Raw genomic sequence first — 19,192 nt, forward strand, 5'->3', positions numbered from 1 at the left:
CCAGCCCCGGGTCGCAGCCCCGGGAGTTCCCCTGCCCCAGCCGGAGACGGGGGACAGCCGCCCCCAGGACCCGAGAATGCGCGGAACCTCTTGCGAGGCCGCGGCTCTCCGGCGGACTCTTGGCTGGGTTGTACAAGAACCGTGGGCGCATCCCGTTGACAGGCAGCTGGATCAGCCAATAACAGACGAGGCGCAGGGCCGCCGCGGCTTGCTGCACCAATGAGCGGCGAGGGAGGCGGGGCTACACCCGGAAGCGGCGAGCGGCGCGGAGGCGGCACCGGCAGCACCGGGGATCAGGAGCAGCCGCAGCGATGTCGGAACGGAAAGTGTTGAACGTGAGTTAGGAGAGAATCTACGCCAAGGGGAGCGTGCCGGGGCTCCCCAAGCCGGGCTGGGCCAGGAGAGGGTTCCCCGAGCCCCGAGGGTGCTGGGAGGGGGTCCCGGTTGGTTCGGGAGTCACTCAGAATCCCGGGGCCGTTGAGGTTGGAAAAGACCTCCGAGATCGAGTCCAAGTTGTGCCTGATCCCCACCTTGTCCCCAGCCCAGAGCACTGAGTGCCAGCTCCAGGCCTTCCTTGGACACCTCCGGGGATGGGCACTCCAAACCTCCCTGGGCAGCTCATTCCCGCGTTTAACAACCCTTTCCATGAAGGAATTTTCCCACTATCCAATTTAAACCTCCCCTGAGGCCGTTTCCTCTCATCCTGTCACTGTTCCGTGGGAGCACAGCCCGAGCCCCCCCGGCTGCAGCCTCCTGTCAGGGAGCTGTGGGGACGGAGAAGGTTCCCGGTGCTCCGGCATTCCCATATCCACTCTCTCTCCATAGAAATATTACCCCCCGGACTTCGATCCGGCGAAGATCCCGAAGCTCAAGCTCCCGAAGGACCGGCAGTACGTGGTGAGGCTCATGGCCCCCTTCAACATGAGGTGAGAGCGGCTGTAGAACCACGGGATCGCTCATGGGATGGGTTGGGTTGGGCTGGAAGGGCCTTAAAGCCCATCCAGTGCCGTGGGCAGGGACACCTCCCACTGTCCCAGGCTGCTCCAAGCCCTGTCCAGCGTGGGCTGGAACACCTGGAGGCAGCTGGAGGAGGGAGGAGTTGCCTTAGGATGGTTCTGGGCTCCCGATGCTGCCACTGGTGGCTCCAGGTGCCAACGGGCAGGGGAAGGGGTGCGGGACAGGGAGGAGATGCTGGGGCTGGGGGTGGTTTCCTTCCAGGACCTGAAGGAGTCAACAGGAAGGATGGAGAGGGACCAGTGACAGGGGATGGAGGGACAGGACACAGGGAGTGGCTTCCCAGTGCCAGAGGGCAGGGCTGGATGGGATATTGGACAGGAATTGTTCCCTGGGAGGGTGGGCAGGCTCTGGCACAGGGTGCCCAGAGCAGCTGGGGCTGCCCCTGGATCCCTGGCAGTGCCCAAGGCCAGGCTGGACAGGGCTTGGAGCAGCCTGGGACAGTGGGAGGTGGGGCAGGGGATGGCACTGGATGATCCTTCAGGTTCCTCCCAACCCAATCCACGATTCCCTGATTTTGGGGTTGTTTGCCACTAAATTTCCAAAGGCGAAAACAATCTGACCCAGGCTGGAAGTCACTCGGCCCCTTCCTGATGTTCATTCCCTGCTCTTTGACGTGCCCTGGGTGTTTCCCTCCCCTTTCCCAGGTGCAAGACGTGTGGGGAGTACATCTACAAGGGCAAGAAGTTCAACGCCCGCAAGGAGACGGTGCAGAACGAGGTGTACCTGGGGCTGCCCATCTTCCGCTTCTACATCAAGTGCACGCGGTGCCTGGCTGAGATCACCTTCAAGGTGAGCCTGGCCCGGGAATTCCAGGCTCTCCCTGCCTGGGGAGGTTGGGATGGATCCCAGGGAGCAGCCAGAGCTGTGTCAGGGGTTTGGGATGGATCTCAGGGAAAGGTTCTTCCCCCAGAGGGTGCTGGGCACTGCCCAGGCTCCCCAGGGAATGGGCTCAGCCCCGAGGCTGCCAGAGCTCCAGGAGCCTTTGGACAATGGGACAGGGTGGGATTGTCCCATTCAGAGCCAGGAGCTGATGGTCCCTTCCAGCTCAGGGTATTCCATGATTCCCTGGCACGCCTGTCCCAGCACAGGCTGAGTCTGTGGGTGGGTTTTTGCTGGATCATCCCTTCCCGTGGCAGTTTCGTTCCTGGAATCAGAGAATGTGTGGCTCTGGAGGTGGCTGTGGGCTGGCTGGAGCAGGATTCCCACCTGCAATGGTTTTGCTGTTGTTCCCCCTCAGACAGACCCCGAGAACACGGATTACACCATGGAGCACGGCGCCACACGCAACTTCCAGGCGGAGAAGCTCTTGGAGGAGGAGGAGAAGAGGATGCAGAAGGAGAGGGAAGAGGAAGAGCTCAACAATCCCATGAAGGTACAAGGACTGGAGGAAAACCTCTCCCACTCTTCCTGACCTTCCCCAGCCCAGCCATTCAGGCTTTCCTGTCCTACCCAAAAATGAGGATGAGGAGGATCCTTTCATGCTTCGTCCAGCATGGGGAGGTGTTGGAGGCTCTGCTGCCTCAAATATCCCAACTCATCCCACCCAGGTCCTGGAGAACCGAACCAAGGACTCCAAGCTGGAGATGGAGGTCCTGGAGAACCTGCAGGAGCTGAAGGAGCTCAACCAGCGCCAGGCCAATGTGGATTTCGAGGCCATGCTGAAGCAGTACAAGGAGCTGGAGGAGGAGCAGAGGCGCAAGGAGCAGGAGGAGGACGAACAGGAGATGAAGTGAGGGGGCTGCAAGGGCTGGGAGTGGGATGAGCCCGGCTGGGCCTGGGCTGTGCTGCAGAGAGGGGGGCTGAGTTCCCAGGAGCTGCGGGGTGGGATGGGGAAAATCCCAGTTTGTGGTGGCAGAGTGTTCAGGGAGGTGGAGTGGAAGGTCCTTCCCAAACCAGCCAGGGATTCTGTGGGATCTGGGCTGCTGGGGAGGTCCCATCCCCCTGGGAAGTGCCCTCACATGGACACAATTTCTGCTCTGGGGTGAAACTGCAGATCCCGGTGCTCTCACCCCTCAGGCTTGAACCTGATCCCTTCAAACCCCTGGGAAGGTGGATCCCGAGGCACTGCTGCTGGCCCCAGCTCCCCTGGAGCAAGCAGGGCATGGCAGTGGGGTGGATCCAGCTCCAACCCTCCTCTGTCCCGACAGGGCCATGCTGGAACAGGCCCAGAACCGCCGGCTCCTGGTGGATTCCGACTCGGATGAGGAGCCGGCAAAATCCCGCCCGAATCCCGCGGCGCAGACAAAACCCACGGACATCCTGCAGGAGGTGAGTGAGGCACAGCCTCCCCAGCCTTTCCCCAGCCCGAATCCTCTGTCCTGGAGCTGTGTGTGCCCGTTGTGTCCCTGCTCTGAGCGGCACCGGGCTCTGTCACGCCTGAGCAGCTCCCAAAGGCCGCGTCCGGGTGCACTGGGCTGAGAGGAGCCAGGGATCACTTGGGGATTTCAGGCTGTGCCTGGTGACAAAGGCAGGGATGGAGCTGCCCCATCCTCCCGTCCCTTCCCTTCCAGCTCAGGAAGAACGAGCTCTGCTGGGCCCTGCTGCTGCTCCAGGCGGGATTTCAGTGCTCTGGGCCAGCCTCTCCCTGGGCCGTGCTTTGGGTTCAGGCAGAACAAAAGAGCTCCCAGGGCCCGGCCCAGAGGGAGGGATTATCCCAACAAACAGCCCTGCCCTGCTGCCGCTGTCGATCCCTGGCCCAGGGCCCCGTGTCCGCTGGGCTGGATCAAAGCTGCCGGGGTTAATCCCAGCCGTGTCCCCTGGCCCGGCACTAATCCCTGTGCCCGGGCCACTCGGATTCACTCGGATGCCGTGGCTGGACCACCTGCAGGCACCCGGGGCTGGCGGGGCTGGTGCAGCCCTGGGGCTGCTTGGTGGCCTTGAAAGGAGCTGATAAAACAGAGAAAGTGACTTTTATCCAGGCAGGGAGGGATGGGACACAGGGGAATGGTCTGGAACTGAGCCTGGGGAGGGGTGGATTGGATGTCAAGGGGAAATTCTTCCCTGGGAAGGTGGGGAGGCCCTGGAAGAGTTGCCCAGAGAAGCTGTGGCTGGAAGTGTCCAAGGCCAGGTTGGATGGGGCTCGGAGCAACCTGAGGTAGTGAAAGGTGGGACTGAATGGACTTCAAGGTCCTTCCAAGCCAAACCATCCTGGGATTCTTTTCTCTGCCTCCTCAGCATCCCAAGGCCGTCCCGAGGCTGGGTTTAGGTCTCAGGCAGTGGGACGTGGATCTCCAGGGGCAGCTTTGCAGATCCCCATCCCTGTTTGTCTAGCCTGTGCCATCACTGCAGGGGCAAATTCCCCCTTGGACCCCTCTCCTTGAGTCTCTGCTGGTTTTATCCCCAATCCCCCCCACGTCCCCTCCAAGCTGGAGCCCCCTGACCCCAGCTGTGCCCTGCAGGACCCCCAGCCCCAGAGCAAGAAGCCGAGGACGGAGAGCTGGGAGCGGAGCGTGGGCAAGCTCAGCACCAAGGCCCAGCTGGCCGGGCTGGTGGCCCTCAGGAAGCAGAAGCCAGATCCTGCCCTGGATAACGGGATGGAAAACCGAGGCACCACGGCCAACACCGGTACCTGCTCGGGCTGGGCCCTGGGGAGGGCTCTGGCAGCTCCCAAGTGGGATTTGGTTCTGAGCTCAGAGCCTGGGGTGGGGGTGGTGTCAGAAAAGGGGGTTGTCCCCATTTCCAGGAGCTTCCTGGTGAAGGTTGAGGCTCCTGCCTGGCTCCTGGCTCTAAGCCACGGCCTTGGGGACAGATTGGCAGGGCCAGGAGCTTCCAAACAGCAGATACGGCCCTGGGAACGTCACAACAGCGAGATAGGGATGGAGCAGCAGGGGAATCGCTTTGGTTTGGGGCCTGGTGATAAATCCTGACAAGCTGCCAGAGCTGGGAAGATTTAAGGAATACAAAACAAGCTGGAAAGCTTTCCAGCACCTCCGTGAGCTGCCCAGCAAGCCAGGGGATCCATGGATTTGGGGAAGGAGATGGGGCATTGATTTGTTCTGGGCTGGTTGATCCACAGCCTTTGGCTTAGTGAGTCCCCCTGCCCTCGGGGGATCCCTGGGAAGGGGCAGCTCTTGGAGCTGTCCCCTTTTCCCTGTGCTTCCCCAGCCACCTGCCCCTGGCTGCCAGCAGGGTCTGTCCATCCAGATCATGCTGGAGCAGCTCCTGTCCCAAGGATTGGGGGTCTCTGCACTGGAGCTGGTGTGGTGGGAGCCCAGAGCTGGCTCCTCTCTCCCTTTCCAGTGTCTGGAATCTCCCAGGGGGCCATGGAGGGAGAAGGGGGGTCCCAGACCTTGGGCCAGCCTTGGTGCTTCCTGCAGGGTGGAAGAGGGAGGCTCCAGCCCAGGGGTGCAGGAGCTCCTTGTTCCCCTCATTTATCCTCCCTGAGCTCAGGATCCATCCAGGGATGAGGCTCCGCTCCGAGTCTCTCCAGCTGTGAGCAGCCAGCCAGGCTGGTGATTCCTGGCTGGAATGTGCCCTGGGGAGCTGGACCTGACCAGATGCTCTCTCTCCCTCCTCCTCCAGGCTCGCTTCCAGCAGCAGCAGCAGCCACGTCCTCCCTGGGTTTGTTGGGAGCCTACTCGGACAGCGAGGACAGCGCCAGTGACTGAGGAGCCAGCGGCTCCCTGCTGCTCCTGGAGCCCCCCGTGGAGCTGGAAGCTCAGCCAGGCCCGGGGGATCCAGGCCACTGCTGGTCCCACGTCCTGCCCTGCTCCAGCAGCACAGGGAAGGTGTTTTCCCGCAGCAGGAGTCCCGTGGCCGTGCCCAGGGCTGGCTGTGCCCAGTGCCAGGCCCCAGCCCGGTGTGTCCCAGCCCTGCTCCCAGGATGGGTTTGGAAGTGCCGGGGCTGGACAGGACGCTGCTGTGTCCATTCTGGGGGTGCCACTGCCCTCACCCCCCCAGTGATCATCCCCAGGTCGGGTTTGGGGTGCCCTGACCCTCCCCCAGCAGGAAGGGGACCTTGGAGCCGTCCTTCCCGCCGGGATGCAGGGCAAGGTGGGCACTCAGCCCCCTCCTTCACTTCACCAGCAGCTCTTTGTGTCCCAGGGAGTCTCAGACCTGGGGGGGCTCATCCAGCCCCTCAGTGCGGGGACAGGGCTGTCCTGCCACCACCAGCCCCCCCAGATGTCCCCAGGAGCTCGGGGACAAACCCCTCCCCGCCGTTCCGAGCCTGCTGGGCTCCAGCAGCCACAGCTCCGGAATAAATTGGATCTGGCAGAGCCAGTTGCTTCCTCCTCTTCCAGAGAGTGATTTGTGCGTGGGCACTGCCGGGTTCTGCCCCAGGGACCCCCACCCCGATGACAGCGACCCCCCCCAGGTGCCCACCCACCCCAACCAGGGCTCTCCTCACCCATGGCCGTGAACTCCCCCCTCATCAAGGCACCCACCTCTAATTGCCGGGCAGCCTCTGGCTAATTAACCCCCTCACAGAGGGGCTGGTGGGGGGGGCTGTGGGGGGCTGTGGGGCATCAGGGAGAGCTGGGCAGAAGGGCAGCCCCCCCACCCCAATTAGCATTCCGTACACATGCCTTAATTAACCTCTTCAAATATTAATGCTGGACACTGGGCTCGCCTGGGGCTTGGGGGGGTGTGAGGGGGGGTCTCTGGCCGTGTCCTTCAGATGTGTCCTCCCACCCCCAGCTGTCACCACCTCCTGGCACCAGGTGGGACCCCGGAGAGGGACCCCAGAGAGGGACCTTTGTTCTGGGGACAGACAATACCAGGAGGGGACTCGGGGCAGGGCTGGGGGGGCTCCCAACGTCCTGCCCCCAGTGTGGTGTCTGAGCACCCCCAAACCCCGGGCACAGGAGGAACAGAGCCCCCCGTGCCCCCCAGAACGAGCTCCCCGGGGGTGGGTGGCAGAGCTGGGGGCGCTCCTTGTTCCCCCAAACCCCTGCACCCCTCCAGCCCCCAGGGGCAGCCCCGAGGAGCCTGTGGGGGGGTCCCATCGCCGGGGTCTCAGGGTCCCGGTGACCCCTCTTGTCCCCCTGTCACACGGGAGGGGCCGCAGCGGTGTCACTTGGGGGTCCCGGTGCCCCCCGCCACTCGGGGGGGATGAGCCGTCCCCTCCCGGGGCTCCCCTCGGGGTCTCGCCGTGTCACCCTCGCTGTCCGTGCCGGTGTCCCCTCGGTGGCCTCGCCCCCCCCGTGCCGGTGCCCCCGGCGAGGCGGGCGCGGGGGGGTTTCGGGGGCTCCGGTCCGCGCCGCGCGCGGCGGCGACACAAAGCGGCTCCGGCGGCGGCGGCGGCGGCGGCGGCGGCGGCGGGGGGGTCTCGGCGGGTCCCGGAGCCGCTGGGTCCCGGCGGTCCCGGTGCCGCTCCCCGCCATGGCCAAGTGGCTCCGGGAGTACCTGGGCCGGGGGGCCCGGCGCTCCCCCCCGCGCCCGCCCCAGCCCGACTACAGCGGCCCCGGCAGCCCCGGGGGCCCCCCCGCCGCCGCCCCCGGCGCTGCCCTCCGCGGCCCCGCCGCCTCCCCGCGCCACCGCCTCGTGCGGGTGGGGGGCGCGGGGCCGGGGGGCGGCCCCCGCCGCCTGCAGCAGGTACGGGCGGGGGGCACCGGGAGGGCACCGGGGGGGGGGACCGGGGGCACCGGGCAGGAGCCGGAGCCAAGCGCCAGGAGCGGGGAGGGCGGCGGAGGGACCGGGGGGTGCCGTGGGGCAGCGCGGGAGGGGCTGGGGAAGGGAAGCGGGGGGCACCGGTGGCACCGGGAGCGGCACCGGGAGGAGCGGGGGGGTCGCGGAGGTGCGAGCGGGGCGGCGGAGGAAGGTGAGGTGGGGGGGGGGGGGTCTGGGGACCGGAGGGGATGCGGGGCGATGGGGAACGGGGGTGGGGACCGGGAATAAGGACCGGGAGACCGGGGACGGGGAGCCGGGGAGAGCCAAGGGGTCGTGGGGGCAGTGGGACACCCAGGGACGACCTGGGGTCACTGGGAGAGGGAACTGGGGGGCGGCTGGGGATGGTGGAGTCACTGGGAGAGGGGGAAGGGGAGAGGGGTTGGGGGACAAAGGGACCAAGTGGGCGGGAGTGGGGCCGGGGCTGAGGACACCCGTGTCGGGGATGTGGGAGCCCGAAGGGTCCCGGGAGGGCACCCAGGGACCGGGGAGATGCCGGGGGGCAGCGGGGGTCCCGTCCCACCCGGAGCCCCCCCCGCAGGGCCCAGGTGAGAGCGAGTACTCGGAGCCCTTCGAGGGGGAGCAGGACCCGGCGCCCGAGGGCGGCTGCGACGAGGAGGCCACAGGTGGGTGACACCCCGGGCACCCCCGGCACCCCCGCGGGGGTCCCGGGCGCCTCCCACCGCCCCGTCCCCCGTCCGCAGGGTGCCCGCGGCAGGGCGAGGGCCGGCGGGTGCGGCCGCGCCGGGGTCCCCAGCTCTACGACACCCCCTCGGAGGAGTGGGACACGGCCGGGGACGGCCCGGGGGGGGCCCCGGCCCGCGAGAGCCGCCTCCCCCGCGACGACGAGCGCCCGGCCGACGAGTACGACCAGCCCTGGGAGTGGAAGAAGGATCACATCTCACGGGCGTTCGCAGGTGACGGCGTCCCCGGGTGCCGCCTCGGGGTCCCACAGCTCCCATGGGTGCCACTCCCGGCTGCCAGCATCCTCCAGTGCCCGTGGGGACCACCCCGGGGTCCCCCAACCCTGCATCCCACAGCTTCCATGGGTATCCATCCTGGACCTCAGCATCCCCCACTGCCCTGGGGTCCCCCCTCGTGTCCCCCCGTGCCCATGGCTCTCACTCCTGGGACCCAAACACCCCTTGGCCCCAATGGGCACCACCCCAGACCACTCCTGGCCCCAGTAACGGGACACCACTGGGCAGAGCCACCACTGGGACGCTCCTCTGTGGTGTGGCACTGAGAGGAGCCCCCAGCAGCAGGCAGGGGGGGTGACACCCCCTTTGTCCCCGCAGTGCAGTTTGAGAGCCCCGAGCGCTCCCCCAGCGTGTCCCGGCAGCTGCCGCGGTCCCCCCGGCCCCCCGGCGGCCCCAGGCCGGGCTGTCCCCCCAGCCCCAGGCACGTGGACACCTCGCTGCCCCTGGAGAAGCAGGCGTGAGTCTGGGGGGCTCCCACGGGGTGGTATCAGCATCCCGCTCACACAGCATGGCATGGGGGCAAAGCTCTGGGGGAAGAGGTCCCTCATGGGGGGTCCTTGTGGGGTCAAGGGTGTCCTGCAGCGTGGTTGGGCCCCCAGAGTGTGGAGGGTGCTCGTGGCACTGATGGGTGCCCACGAAGTGGAGGATGCCCATGGAATAGAGGGTTCTCATGGGGTGAGGAGCGTCCGTGGCATGGGAGGGTCCCCATGATGTGCTTGGGTGCCCCATAGGATGTGTGGGTGCCCCATAGTGTGGTTGGGTGCCCCACTGGATGTTTGGGTGCCCATGGTGTGGTTGCCCCTCTGACTCCGTTGGGTCCCAATGCCCTGAGTGTCTCCATGGTGTGAAGGTGCCCCATGGCACAACCGGCTCCCTGTGGGGCGTGGGTGGGTCCCCAAGCCACAGGGGGTGCCCCCTGTTGCTGACAGGTCCGAGTGGCCGGGAGGGTCCCCTGTGGCACAGGGGGTGCCCGAGTGACCCCTCCCTGCCCAGGTGGTACCACGGCCCCATCGGGCGGGCGGGCGCCGAGACGCTGCTGGCGCTGTGCCGCGAGGGCAGCTTCCTGGTGCGGGACTGCGAGACCAGCCCTGACGACTACTCCCTGTCCCTCAGGTGAGCGTGGGGACACGGGCACAGCCCCGGGGTCACCCTGCCATGGGGGACATCCGGGGGCCAGGCTGCGAGTGTGGGGTTGTATCCGGGTGCTGGCGTGTTTGGGTGCCCCAGCATCTGTGGGGAAGTGCTGGCACGTGGGGACAGGCTGGAGGTGACCCAGGATCCCTTGGCTGGGGTAGTGCCACCCCCTGCCCCTGCTCTGGATGAGGTCCCCATCCCTGTCCTCCTCCCCACTCCTGTCCGCGTCCGTGCCCCAATCCCCATCCCAGTTCTCATCCCTATTCCCATCCCCATCCCCTGCTCCACGTGGCGTCCCCCATCCCCGTCCTTGTCCACCTCCCTGTCCCAGCCTCCATCCCCATCCCTCCCCGCTCCCGTGCCTCATTTCCCGTCCGTCCCGCAGGAGCAGCGGGGGTTTCGTGCACGTGAAGCTGACGCGGACCCGGGAGCAGCACTTCACCCTGGGCCGGGCCGGGGCCGCCTTCCCGTCCGTGCCGGCGGCCGTGGGGCACTACACGGCCCGGGCGCTGCCCGTGCGCGGTGCCCGCCACCTGTCCCTGCTCTACCCCGTGGCCGTGCAGCCCCTGTGAGCCCGGGACCCCCGGCCGCGCCCCGCGCCCCATTAAAGCCGCCGGCTCACATTGGGGTGGTGACGCTCTGGTGCCTCCGCGGGGATTTGGGGACGGGTATTGGGGGGGGGGGGGGGAATTTGGGGAGGAGGTTTTGGGCAGAGATGGGGATGGGGACAGGGGGGTTGGGGATTGGGGTTTGGACAGGCATGGGGACAGAGATAGGGAACTGAAATGGGGACAGGAATGGGGACAGGAATGGGCGCCTCTGGTGCCTCTCCGCGCTCAATTCTGGGGTGCCCCTGGGGAAGGCGGGACAAGGTGGTGGCGCTGCCACCGCTGTGCCACCCTGATCTCGCCACCGTCCAGATCCCCAAGATGGGGGGGGGAGTCAAGATGAGCCCCCCTAGCCATGGGTACAACACAGGGCGGCACTGTCCAGGGTCACCCGCGTGGTGAGGGGCTGGTGGCGCTGCCCCCCGGGGGGGTCCTGGCTTCCCATCCCCCCAGCACAGCCCTCCTGCGCCGGGTGCCACCGTGGAATGAAGCCAGGGGACAACAGAGTGGCTTCCCCAGAATGGGGGGTCCCAGGAGCCGCTGGCCCCCCCGGCACAGTGACCACGAGCTGCCCACGCGCGGTGGCCGGGGGGGGGCACAGGATGGCGCGGGCGGGCACAGAGGACGCTGAGCCGGGTGACAGGATGCTGCCAAACACCTTTTTGGGGGGTTTCCTGAGGAAGGGCAGAGCCGGGGGAGGGTGTGAGGCACCACGGGGCACCCTCAGGGCCGGGGGGGGGGGGGGGGGGCCCTGTGTCCGCCGCAGCTCCTGCTGGTACAGGTTGCGCTTCAGCTTGGGGGGCGGCGGCAGCTTCGTGGGGTCCCGCGCTCGGAACATCACGTTCACGTAGATGGGCGTGTCTGGGGGTGCAGCGGCTGTTGGGGGTCACCTCTGTCCGCCAGGACCCTCGGGGGACACGCGGGGTGCCTGAGGTCGGGGATGGCGGAGGGGGGACGAGCAGGGGAGGCTTGGGCACGGGGGAATTTTGGGGTGGGGGAGGGTGTGAGGAGAGGAGGGTGAGGGGTATTTGGGAGAGGCAGAGGGGGACAGGGTATTTTGGGAGGAGGCATTTGGGGAGGGGAACTTGGGAACGGTGTTTGGGGAGGGGATGTTTGGGGCCAGGGTTACCTGAGCTCCTGTGACAGCAGCGGTAGCCGAGCAGGGCCATCCCCAGGAGAAGGGCAGGGCCCCCCAGGCCCCCCACGAGCCCCCAGAGCAGCGCTGCAAGCACAGCCAGCCGCGGTCACCCTGGCACCGGGGACACCGGACACACCCCCCCCCCCGGTGGAGGGGACAGCGGGGACAGCCACAGTTACCTGCCTGATGTCCTCCAACAGCTGCTGCCGTGAGGGGAAAGCAGTCAGAGATGTCCCTGTGCCTGCCTCTCCTCACCGCGGCCACCCCAAACCCGCCAAGGAATCTCCTCCAAGGGACCCCATCCACCCTGTCGGTGACCCCACAAGCCCCTCGGCGATGCCACCTCCCCCCCTCCCCGCGGTGCCACCCGCCGGTACCGGGGGCGACGCTGAGCTCGGTGCCGCTGCCGGTGGCGGTGCCGTAGCGGGGGATCTCGAGGGTCACCCGGCACAGGTAGCGCCCGCTGTCGTTGCCCTGCACCTGCGGGAGGCTGAGGGTGGCCTGGGGGGGGTGCCAGGCCAGCTGGACCCCGGGGGCGTGGGCGGAGCAGGGGGACAGAGGCAGGGGGGTGACAAAGTCCAGGCGGGTGGCACAGAGCACCCCGAGCCCCCCGTCCCTCACCCACTCCATCCGCAGCAGGGCCCCGCTCTCGGCCTCCTCCACCTGGCACCACAGGGCCACCGCGTCACCTGCTGTCACCTGCGCCTCGCCCGGCGCCTGGATCACCCGCAGGGCGCTCGCTGTGGGGACAGCCCCGGGGTCACGGGGGGATGGCACCCCCAGCCCCGGCGGTCCCCCGGGTCCCCCGTGGGGTGGGGGGTGCAGGGACACTCCAGGCTCTCTGCCTGTCACCGCTGCCTCTGACCACACACCCCATCCTGTCCCCCTCACTGCTGTCACCTTCCTGTCCCCCACCGCCTGTTACTTGTCCCTTTCCTGTCCCCCCACGCCATCACTTTCCTGTCCCCACTCACGCTGTCTGCCCCCCCTCCTGTCCCCTCCCCATGTCCCCCCATCCATCCCCACCTGCTCCCTCCTGTCGCCCCGCCACAGCCGGGTCACCCAGCTCCGTCCCCCGCCTCTGTCCCCGTGTCTGCCCCTCCCTCTGTGTCCCCAGCCCCTCTCTGGTCTCCCCCTCAGGACAGATGTCCCCAGCAGCCCCCCATCCCTGTTGTCACACAGGGGCCAGCCTGAGCCCCGTGTCCCCCCCAGTGTCCCCCGGGTGGCCTGTCCTCAGCCCCACAGCACAGCCACAGGGTCCCAGACACTGTCCCCTCTGTCCCCCCAGCCAGCCCTGTCCCCCACTCACCTCCAAGGAGGGGGATGAGGACCCCGAGCCCCCACATCCCCCCTCCGGGGCCAGCCCAGCTGCCCCCTCCGAGGGGCTGTGTCCCCAAGGGGTCCCAGTCCCGATGCTGTCCCTGTCCCCAAAGCGCCGCTGTCCCCGAAGCCTCCCGGGCCAGCTCACTGTGACACCGTGGCTTCCGGCCCCTGTGATACAGGGGAGGGTGACAGGAACACAGAGGGGACCTGAGCGGGGGCAGAGATGAGGATGTGGGTGGGGGCTTAGGGATGGGGATTTGGGCAGGGATGGGGACACACATCGGGATGGGGAAGGGGAGTGGAAGGGGGACAGTGATGAGATTGGGGACCGGGATGAGGACAGGGATGGGGACAGGGATGAGGACAGGGATGGGGACAGGGATGTGGGACACCATCCAGAGCTAGGGCAGGTGACAGCACCTCCTCAGGCCCCACCTTGACCCTGGATCCACTCCAGCCTGGGGAAGAGCCCCCTGGGGACTTCCTCTGATCCCCCTGGAGCGGGGGACCCCTCCTGCCCCCCGAGCGGGCTGTGTGACCCAGCGTGGCCACGCGGGGAGGACGGGGTGTCCCGGACTGGGAGGCCCCCCCGCAGTGCGGCAGTGTCCCCACCCCTCCCCCCGCGGGTGACAATGTCCCCTCCCCCCCTTCCCCTCGCCCCCAGCCCTGGCCCGGCGCTCCCCAACCCCGGGGGTCGCAGCCCCCCCCTCCCGACTACAACTCCCGGCATCCCGCGGGGCGGGGCGCGGGGTCACGGCCCCGGGCCGCGCTCCCCATTGGGCGGGGCCGGGGCGGGGCGGGGCCGGGGGCGGGGCCGGGGCGGGGCGGGGGCGCCGCTCCCCCTTTGTTGGTGTCGGCGGGGCCGAGCGGCGGCGGGGCCGGCCCGGAATGGGCGACCAGGTACGGCCCGAACCCCCCGGGAGCGGGGAGGGCACGGCGGGCAGGAGGAGGAACGGGGCGGGTGGGGGAAGAGGGGATGGAGCGATGGAGGCGGGGGGGATGGAGGATGGAGTGAGGAGGGTGGAGGGAGGGATGGAGAGGGAGGGAGGGATGGAGGGAGAGGGGATGGACGGGTGGAGGGAGGGAGGAGGGAGGGATGAAGAAGGAGGGATGAAGGAGGAAGGGCCGGAGGGATGGAGGAAGGAGTGATGGAGGAAGTGGGGATGAATGGATGGATGGAAGAGGGACAGAGGCAGGAGGGATGGGGGAAGTGGGGATAGAGGGATGGGAAGGAGGGAGGGAGGAAGGAAGGAAGGAGGAAGGGATGAAGGAGGGATGGAGGAAGAGCGGATGGAGGAAGGAGGAGCAGAGGGATGGAGAAGGAGGGATGGGGGGCGCAGGTGTGGAGGATGGGGGCCTGCAGGGGTTAAGGGTGGCACCGGAGGGAAGGAGGGGTAGGGGAGGGGTGCAGGGGCTCAGGACTGGCACACTCGCACTCACACTTGCCAAGTCATCGGCCCCGCCATGCTGGGCAGCCCGGCCGGGTCCTGCGGCGCCTGGCACGGCCTGGCACGGCCTGGCCCAGCGGGGACGGGCCTGGGGGGCCCGGGGGGCCCGGGGGGCCCGGGGCCGCAGGTGCTGACGGGCGGTGCAGGGCGCCGGGCAGGAGTCTCTGCGCAAGATCATCACCACCCTCGCCGTGAAGAATGAGGAGATCCAGAACTTCATCTACTCCCTCAAGCAGATGATCCAGAACGTGGAGGTACCGGCCCCCCCGCCCTCCCCCGGGGTCCCCGCTGGGGTGGCCCCCGCTGAGGCCCCGGCGTTGTGCCCAGGCCAACTCGGCGCGGGCGCAGGAGGACCTGGAGGCCGAGTTCCAGTCGCTGTACGCGCTGCTGGACGAGCTCAAGGAGGACATGGTGATGAAGATCAAGCAGGAGCGCGCCAGCCGCACCTACGAGCTGCAGGTGAGCCCCCCCCCGGAGCCCCCGGCCCCGGGACCCCCGCCCAGCGCTGCCCCTCTGCCCTCCCTCGCCAGGCCCAGCTCGTGGCATGCTCCAAGGCCCTGGAGAGCTCGGAGGAGCTGCTGGAGGCGGCCAACCAGGCCCTGGGCACGGCCAACCACCACGACTTCTCCCAGGTGGGTCCCCGTGGCGCCGGGGGTGGCCCTGCCTGGCTGTCCCCACGCCGGGGGTGTCCTGACCCCCCCTTGCCACCCGCTCGATGCCGCCCTGGGCCGGGCACCCCCTTTTCTCTGTGCGCCGGGGCCGCGCGGGGCTGGCTGTGCCTGCTGTGGGGCTGGGTGGGAGCGCGGACACCCGGAGTGACCCCGGTGCCCCCTTTCCCTGAGACAAAGGGACACGGGTGGCACTGGTGGGCACAGGAGATGCTGTGCCGGGGGGTGCAGGGTGCTGTGGGATACAGGGATGCTCTGGGATGGGGAACTGTGGGAATGCAGGGATGCTGTGCCAGGGGTAACAGGCGTGCAGGGATGCTGTGGGACGCTCTGGGATGCAGGGATGCTGTGGGATGCTATGGGATGCTCTGGGATGCTCTGGGATGCTCTGGGATGCAGGGATGCTCTGGGATGCTCTGGGATGCAGGGATGCTCTGGGGTGCAGGGATGCTCTGGGATGCTCTGGGATGCAGGGATGCTCTGGGATGCAGGGATGCTGTGGGACGCTCTGGGATGCAGGGATGCTGTGGGATGCTATGGGATGCTCTGGGATGCTCTGGGATGCAGGGATGCTGTGGGATGCTATGGGATGCTCTGGGATGCTCTGGGATGCAGGGATGCTCTGGGATGCTCTGGGATGCAGGGATGCTCTGGGGTGCAGGGATGCTCTGGGATGCTCTGGGATGCAGGGATGCTCTGGGATGCAGGGATGCTCTGGGATGCTCTGGGATGCAGGGATGCTCTGGGATGCAGGGATGCTGTCCTGCTGGGTGCCACAGCTGGTACAGGTCACTCTCCAGTGCGGGGGTCCCGCATGTGCCCCCTGTGCCCGGCTCTGCTGCCTCACTGCTGCTTTTCTCCTCCTCTTTCCCTCTGCGCTCACAAGGCGGCCAAACAGATCAAGGATAGGTACGGCCCCCCCGAGCCCCCACCCCACTAACCCCCCATCCTCCTCCTCCTCTTCCTCCTCCTCTGCCTCCTCCTTCCAGCCAGGGCCCCACAGGGGTGGTCCCGGGGGTGCTGGGGTGGTCCAAAGGTGCTGGGGTGGCCCTGTGGCTGCTGGCGTGGCTGTGCCCGCCCTCCCCAGGGCCACGCAGGGTGGGGTGGGTGCTCGGCCCCGCTGAGCCCTCTCCCTGTCCTGGCACAGTGTGACGATGGCTCCCGCCTTCCGCCTGTCGCTCAAGGCCAAGGTGAGCGACAACATGAGCCACCTGATGGTGGATTTCGCCCAGGAGCGGCGCCTGCTGCAGGCCCTCGCCTTCCTGCCAGGTACTGCCAGGGCAGCGGGGACATGGGGGCAGGGCAGGGCAGGGCCAGCCGGGCACCGGCGTGGGGGCGACACGGGATGGGCGAGGAGCTGCGGCCGCGCCGGGCCGGGGTACCCTGGGGTGCCTTTCCCGAGGGGCGGGAAGGTGCCAGGCATGGAGGGATGAGGGGTCAGGGTGCTGTGCCCAGGGGGGCAGTGGGGGCCGTGCTGGGGGTCTCTGGATGCCGTGGTTGGGTCCCCAGGGGTCCCGCGGGTGCCCTGCCCGAGGTCTGTGACTTGCTGAGCCCGTGGGGTCTGGGGGAGCCCTGGGGGTGGCCGGGAGTGCTGGGGACCCCCTGTGTGGCAGGGAGGGGGGACACTGGCACGGCTGCTCCTGCGGGCAGTGCCCAGCGCCCCCGAGATCGACCTGGCGGAGTCGCTGGTGGCCGATAACTGTGTGACCCTGGCCTGGAGGATGCCCGACGAGGACAGCAAGATCGACCACTACGTGCTGGAGTATCGCAGGACCAACTTTGAGGGGCCGCCCCGTGCCAAGGAGGACCAGCCCTGGATGGTCGTCGAGGGCATCAAGGGCACCGAGTACACCCTCACTGGTGAGGGCACGGGGGCAAAACAGGCCCCAGGCGGGCACCAGGGCTGTCCCAGGCTCTGTAGGGAACACGGGGGTGGCAGTGCCCTCCTTGTGCCCCACGCTGTGCCCCCGCTGTGCCCCCAGGGCTGAAGTTTGACATGAAGTACATGAATTTCCGGGTGCGGGCGTGTAACAAGGCCGTGGCGGGCGAGTTCTCCGAGCCGGTCACTTTGGAGACCAAAGGTGGGTCCGGGGGTGTGGCAGGTGCCCGTGTCCCCCTGTGCCACCCCCGGGCACGGGCTGACAGGGGCCGTCCCCAGCGTTCATGTTCCGGCTGGACGCCAGCACGTGCCACCAGAACCTGCGGGTGGAGGAGCTGAGCGTGGAGTGGGACGCCACGGGTGGGAAGGTGCAGGACGTCAAGGCCCGCGAGAAGGACGGCAAGGGCAGGACGGCCTCCCCTGCCAACTCCCCTGCCAGGTAACGCCACCCCTGTACCCCCCACGCGGCCCCTGGCCCTGGCAATGCCAACCCTGCCGGTGTCCCCCTGTGCCAGGGTGGTGCAGTCGCCCAAGAGGATGTCCCTGGGCCGTGGGGGCCGTGACCGATTCACCGCCGAGTCCTACACGGTGCTGGGTGAGAGGGGGCACCCGGGGCTGGGGGGGTCTGGGGTCTCCAGGGCTGTGGGTGAGGGGGGACAGGGCATGGGGGGTTGCAGGGGGTGTGGGGCACCCTGAGGGGCCTGGGGGTCTGGGGGTGGGACAGGGCCAGCACCCTGTGGCTGCTGGGGGTCTGGGGCCCCCAGGGCTGTGGGTGAGGGGGGACACAGCGGGGACAGGGCCCAGGGGGTGATGCAGGGGGGCACCCCGAGGGGCCTGGCGGGGCGGGGACAGGACAGGGCACGCCGTGGGTGCCCGGGCAGAGCCGTGGCCGTGCCGCAGGGGACACCCTGATCGACGGGGACGAGCACTACTGGGAGGTGCGGTACGACCGCGACAGCAAAGCCTTCGGCGTGGGCGTGGCGTACCGCAGCCTGGGCAAGTTCGACCAGCTGGGCAAGACCTCGGCGTCCTGGTGCCTGCACCTCAACAACTGGCTGCAGGTCAGCTTCAGCGCCAAGCACAACAACAAGGCCAAGGCGCTCGACGTGCCCGTGCCCGACTGCATCGGCGTCCACTGCAACTTCCATGAAGGTGCGGCTGGGCTGGGGCTGGGGATTGGCACCTCCATGGCCATTGCCACCTCCATGGGCGTTGTCACCTCCGTGGGCATTGCCACCTCCATGGGTGTTGCCACCTCCGTGGGCATTGCCACCTCCATGGCCATTGCCACCTCCGTGGGCATTGTCACCACCATGGCGTCAGTGTGAGCATTGCCATGACCACGGGCACTGTGCAGAGGGTCTGCCTGCCCCGTGCCCACCTGTGCCCCCATCCCCACAGGTTTCCTGTCCTTCTACAATGCCCGGACCAAGCAGCTGCTCCACACCTTCAAGGCCAAGTTCTCGCAGCCGGTGCTGCCGGCTTTCATGGTAAGGGGGGGCAGGGCTGGGGGCTCCTGGGGGCTGCCAGCGGGGTGTTCAGCCCTCTGAGCCCCCCCTGTGTCCCCAGGTGTGGTGTGGCAGCTTCCAGGTGACGTCAGGCCTGCAGGTGCCCAGCGCCGTGCGGTGCCTCCAGAAGCGGAACAGCACCGCCAGCAGCTCCAGCCTGCCCTGAGCCAGGCACAGCACTGAATGTACCCCCTGCCCCCCAGACACCCCCACGCTGCCCTGCAGGGCTCTGCCACCCCCGGGGCTGCCCACAGCCCCCCCACTCCGTGCCCCCCGTGTCGCCGGGGCTCGTTGCCCCCAGCACCGAGAGCTGCTTCTGGCCTGGAGAATAAATTGGGATGTAGGTGTGACGTGGCCGTGGATGGGGGGACGGGGGGAATTTGGGGTCCCCGTGACACCCCCACGGCGCCAGGAGCAGGGAGGGGCCGGGTGGGCACAGGGTCCTTCATTCACAGTGCCCCCCCAAGTATGAGAGTGTTCCCCACTCCCCGGTGTCACCCTGGCACCCCAGGCCAGGGGACCCTGGGGACAGCTTTCCCTGAGGATGAGGGGGGCCCCACTGGCTGCTGGCACAAAGTGCTGGCACCGGGAACAGGGAAGCAGCACTGGGCTCTGCAGGGAACACACCCGGTGGCCCCGGGAAGCAGAGGGGACACGGGGAGTTGGGGGAAGACAGTGCCTGAGAGCACCAGGAGCAGTCCCGGGAATCGGTCCTGGGTACCCGAGGGTCGCTCTCAGCGCTCGGTCCCGGGGAGTCCCAGGTGTTGGTGCTGGAGCGTGCTGGTGTCGGTCCCGGCGGTGCCGCCCACCCGATCCCGCGGCCCCCGCTTGTCCACGAAGCCCTCGTAGCAGTGCCGGGCCCGGGGCCGGGTTCCCCGGGGCA

General features: G+C 68.1%; 4 protein-coding genes across 7 annotated transcripts; 3 read left to right on the plus strand and 1 right to left on the minus strand.

The window, feature by feature from the left end:
• The first annotated feature begins 215 nt into the window (after nucleotides 1-215).
• On the plus strand, nucleotides 216-6,251 carry YJU2 (YJU2 splicing factor homolog). Its single transcript, XM_032093032.1, has 8 exons — nucleotides 216-335; nucleotides 826-926; nucleotides 1,662-1,806; nucleotides 2,255-2,389; nucleotides 2,565-2,746; nucleotides 3,165-3,285; nucleotides 4,416-4,581; nucleotides 5,539-6,251. The coding sequence occupies exons 1-8, from the start codon at nucleotides 312-314 to the stop codon at nucleotides 5,622-5,624; spliced, it is 960 nt and encodes a 319-aa protein (XP_031948923.1). The 5' UTR covers nucleotides 216-311; the 3' UTR covers nucleotides 5,625-6,251.
• Nucleotides 6,252-7,338: 1,087 nt separating this feature from the next.
• Nucleotides 7,339-10,360, plus strand: SHD (Src homology 2 domain containing transforming protein D). The gene is made up of 7 exons (XM_032092360.1): nucleotides 7,339-7,423; nucleotides 7,472-7,551; nucleotides 8,165-8,249; nucleotides 8,328-8,540; nucleotides 8,922-9,060; nucleotides 9,597-9,716; nucleotides 10,123-10,360. Exons 1-7 carry the CDS (start codon nucleotides 7,339-7,341, stop codon nucleotides 10,307-10,309), a joined length of 909 nt encoding a protein of 302 aa, XP_031948251.1. The 3' UTR covers nucleotides 10,310-10,360.
• Nucleotides 10,361-11,088: 728 nt separating this feature from the next.
• On the minus strand, nucleotides 11,089-14,416 carry TMIGD2 (transmembrane and immunoglobulin domain containing 2). 3 transcript variants are annotated; one of them, XM_032093040.1, is made up of 4 exons: nucleotides 14,247-14,391; nucleotides 12,793-12,974; nucleotides 11,475-12,223; nucleotides 11,089-11,206 (listed from the first exon to the last, which is right to left on the minus strand). In XM_032093040.1, exons 1-4 carry the CDS (start codon nucleotides 14,270-14,272, stop codon nucleotides 11,189-11,191), a joined length of 975 nt encoding a protein of 324 aa, XP_031948931.1. In that variant the 5' UTR covers nucleotides 14,273-14,391; the 3' UTR covers nucleotides 11,089-11,188. The 3 variants fall into 3 exon arrangements, with proteins under 3 accessions (XP_031948931.1, XP_031948929.1, XP_031948930.1); XM_032093038.1 differs by having other exon boundaries at nucleotides 11,089-11,221; XM_032093039.1 differs by having other exon boundaries at nucleotides 11,139-11,252; nucleotides 14,247-14,416.
• Nucleotides 13,632-18,659, plus strand: FSD1 (fibronectin type III and SPRY domain containing 1). 2 transcript variants are annotated; one of them, XM_032093036.1, is made up of 13 exons: nucleotides 13,632-13,706; nucleotides 14,401-14,508; nucleotides 14,582-14,713; nucleotides 14,785-14,886; nucleotides 15,809-15,831; nucleotides 16,070-16,191; nucleotides 16,573-16,782; nucleotides 16,905-17,003; nucleotides 17,081-17,240; nucleotides 17,317-17,396; nucleotides 17,702-17,953; nucleotides 18,203-18,291; nucleotides 18,371-18,659. In XM_032093036.1, exons 1-13 carry the CDS (start codon nucleotides 13,695-13,697, stop codon nucleotides 18,473-18,475), a joined length of 1,494 nt encoding a protein of 497 aa, XP_031948927.1. In that variant the 5' UTR covers nucleotides 13,632-13,694; the 3' UTR covers nucleotides 18,476-18,659. The 2 variants fall into 2 exon arrangements, with proteins under 2 accessions (XP_031948927.1, XP_031948928.1); XM_032093037.1 differs by lacking the exon at nucleotides 15,809-15,831 and having other exon boundaries at nucleotides 16,643-16,782.
• Nucleotides 18,660-19,192: the final 533 nt, after the last annotated feature.

Source organism: Corvus moneduloides, chromosome 28 (assembly GCF_009650955.1).
Source record: "Corvus moneduloides isolate bCorMon1 chromosome 28, bCorMon1.pri, whole genome shotgun sequence".
NCBI lineage: Eukaryota > Metazoa > Chordata > Aves > Passeriformes > Corvidae > Corvus > Corvus moneduloides.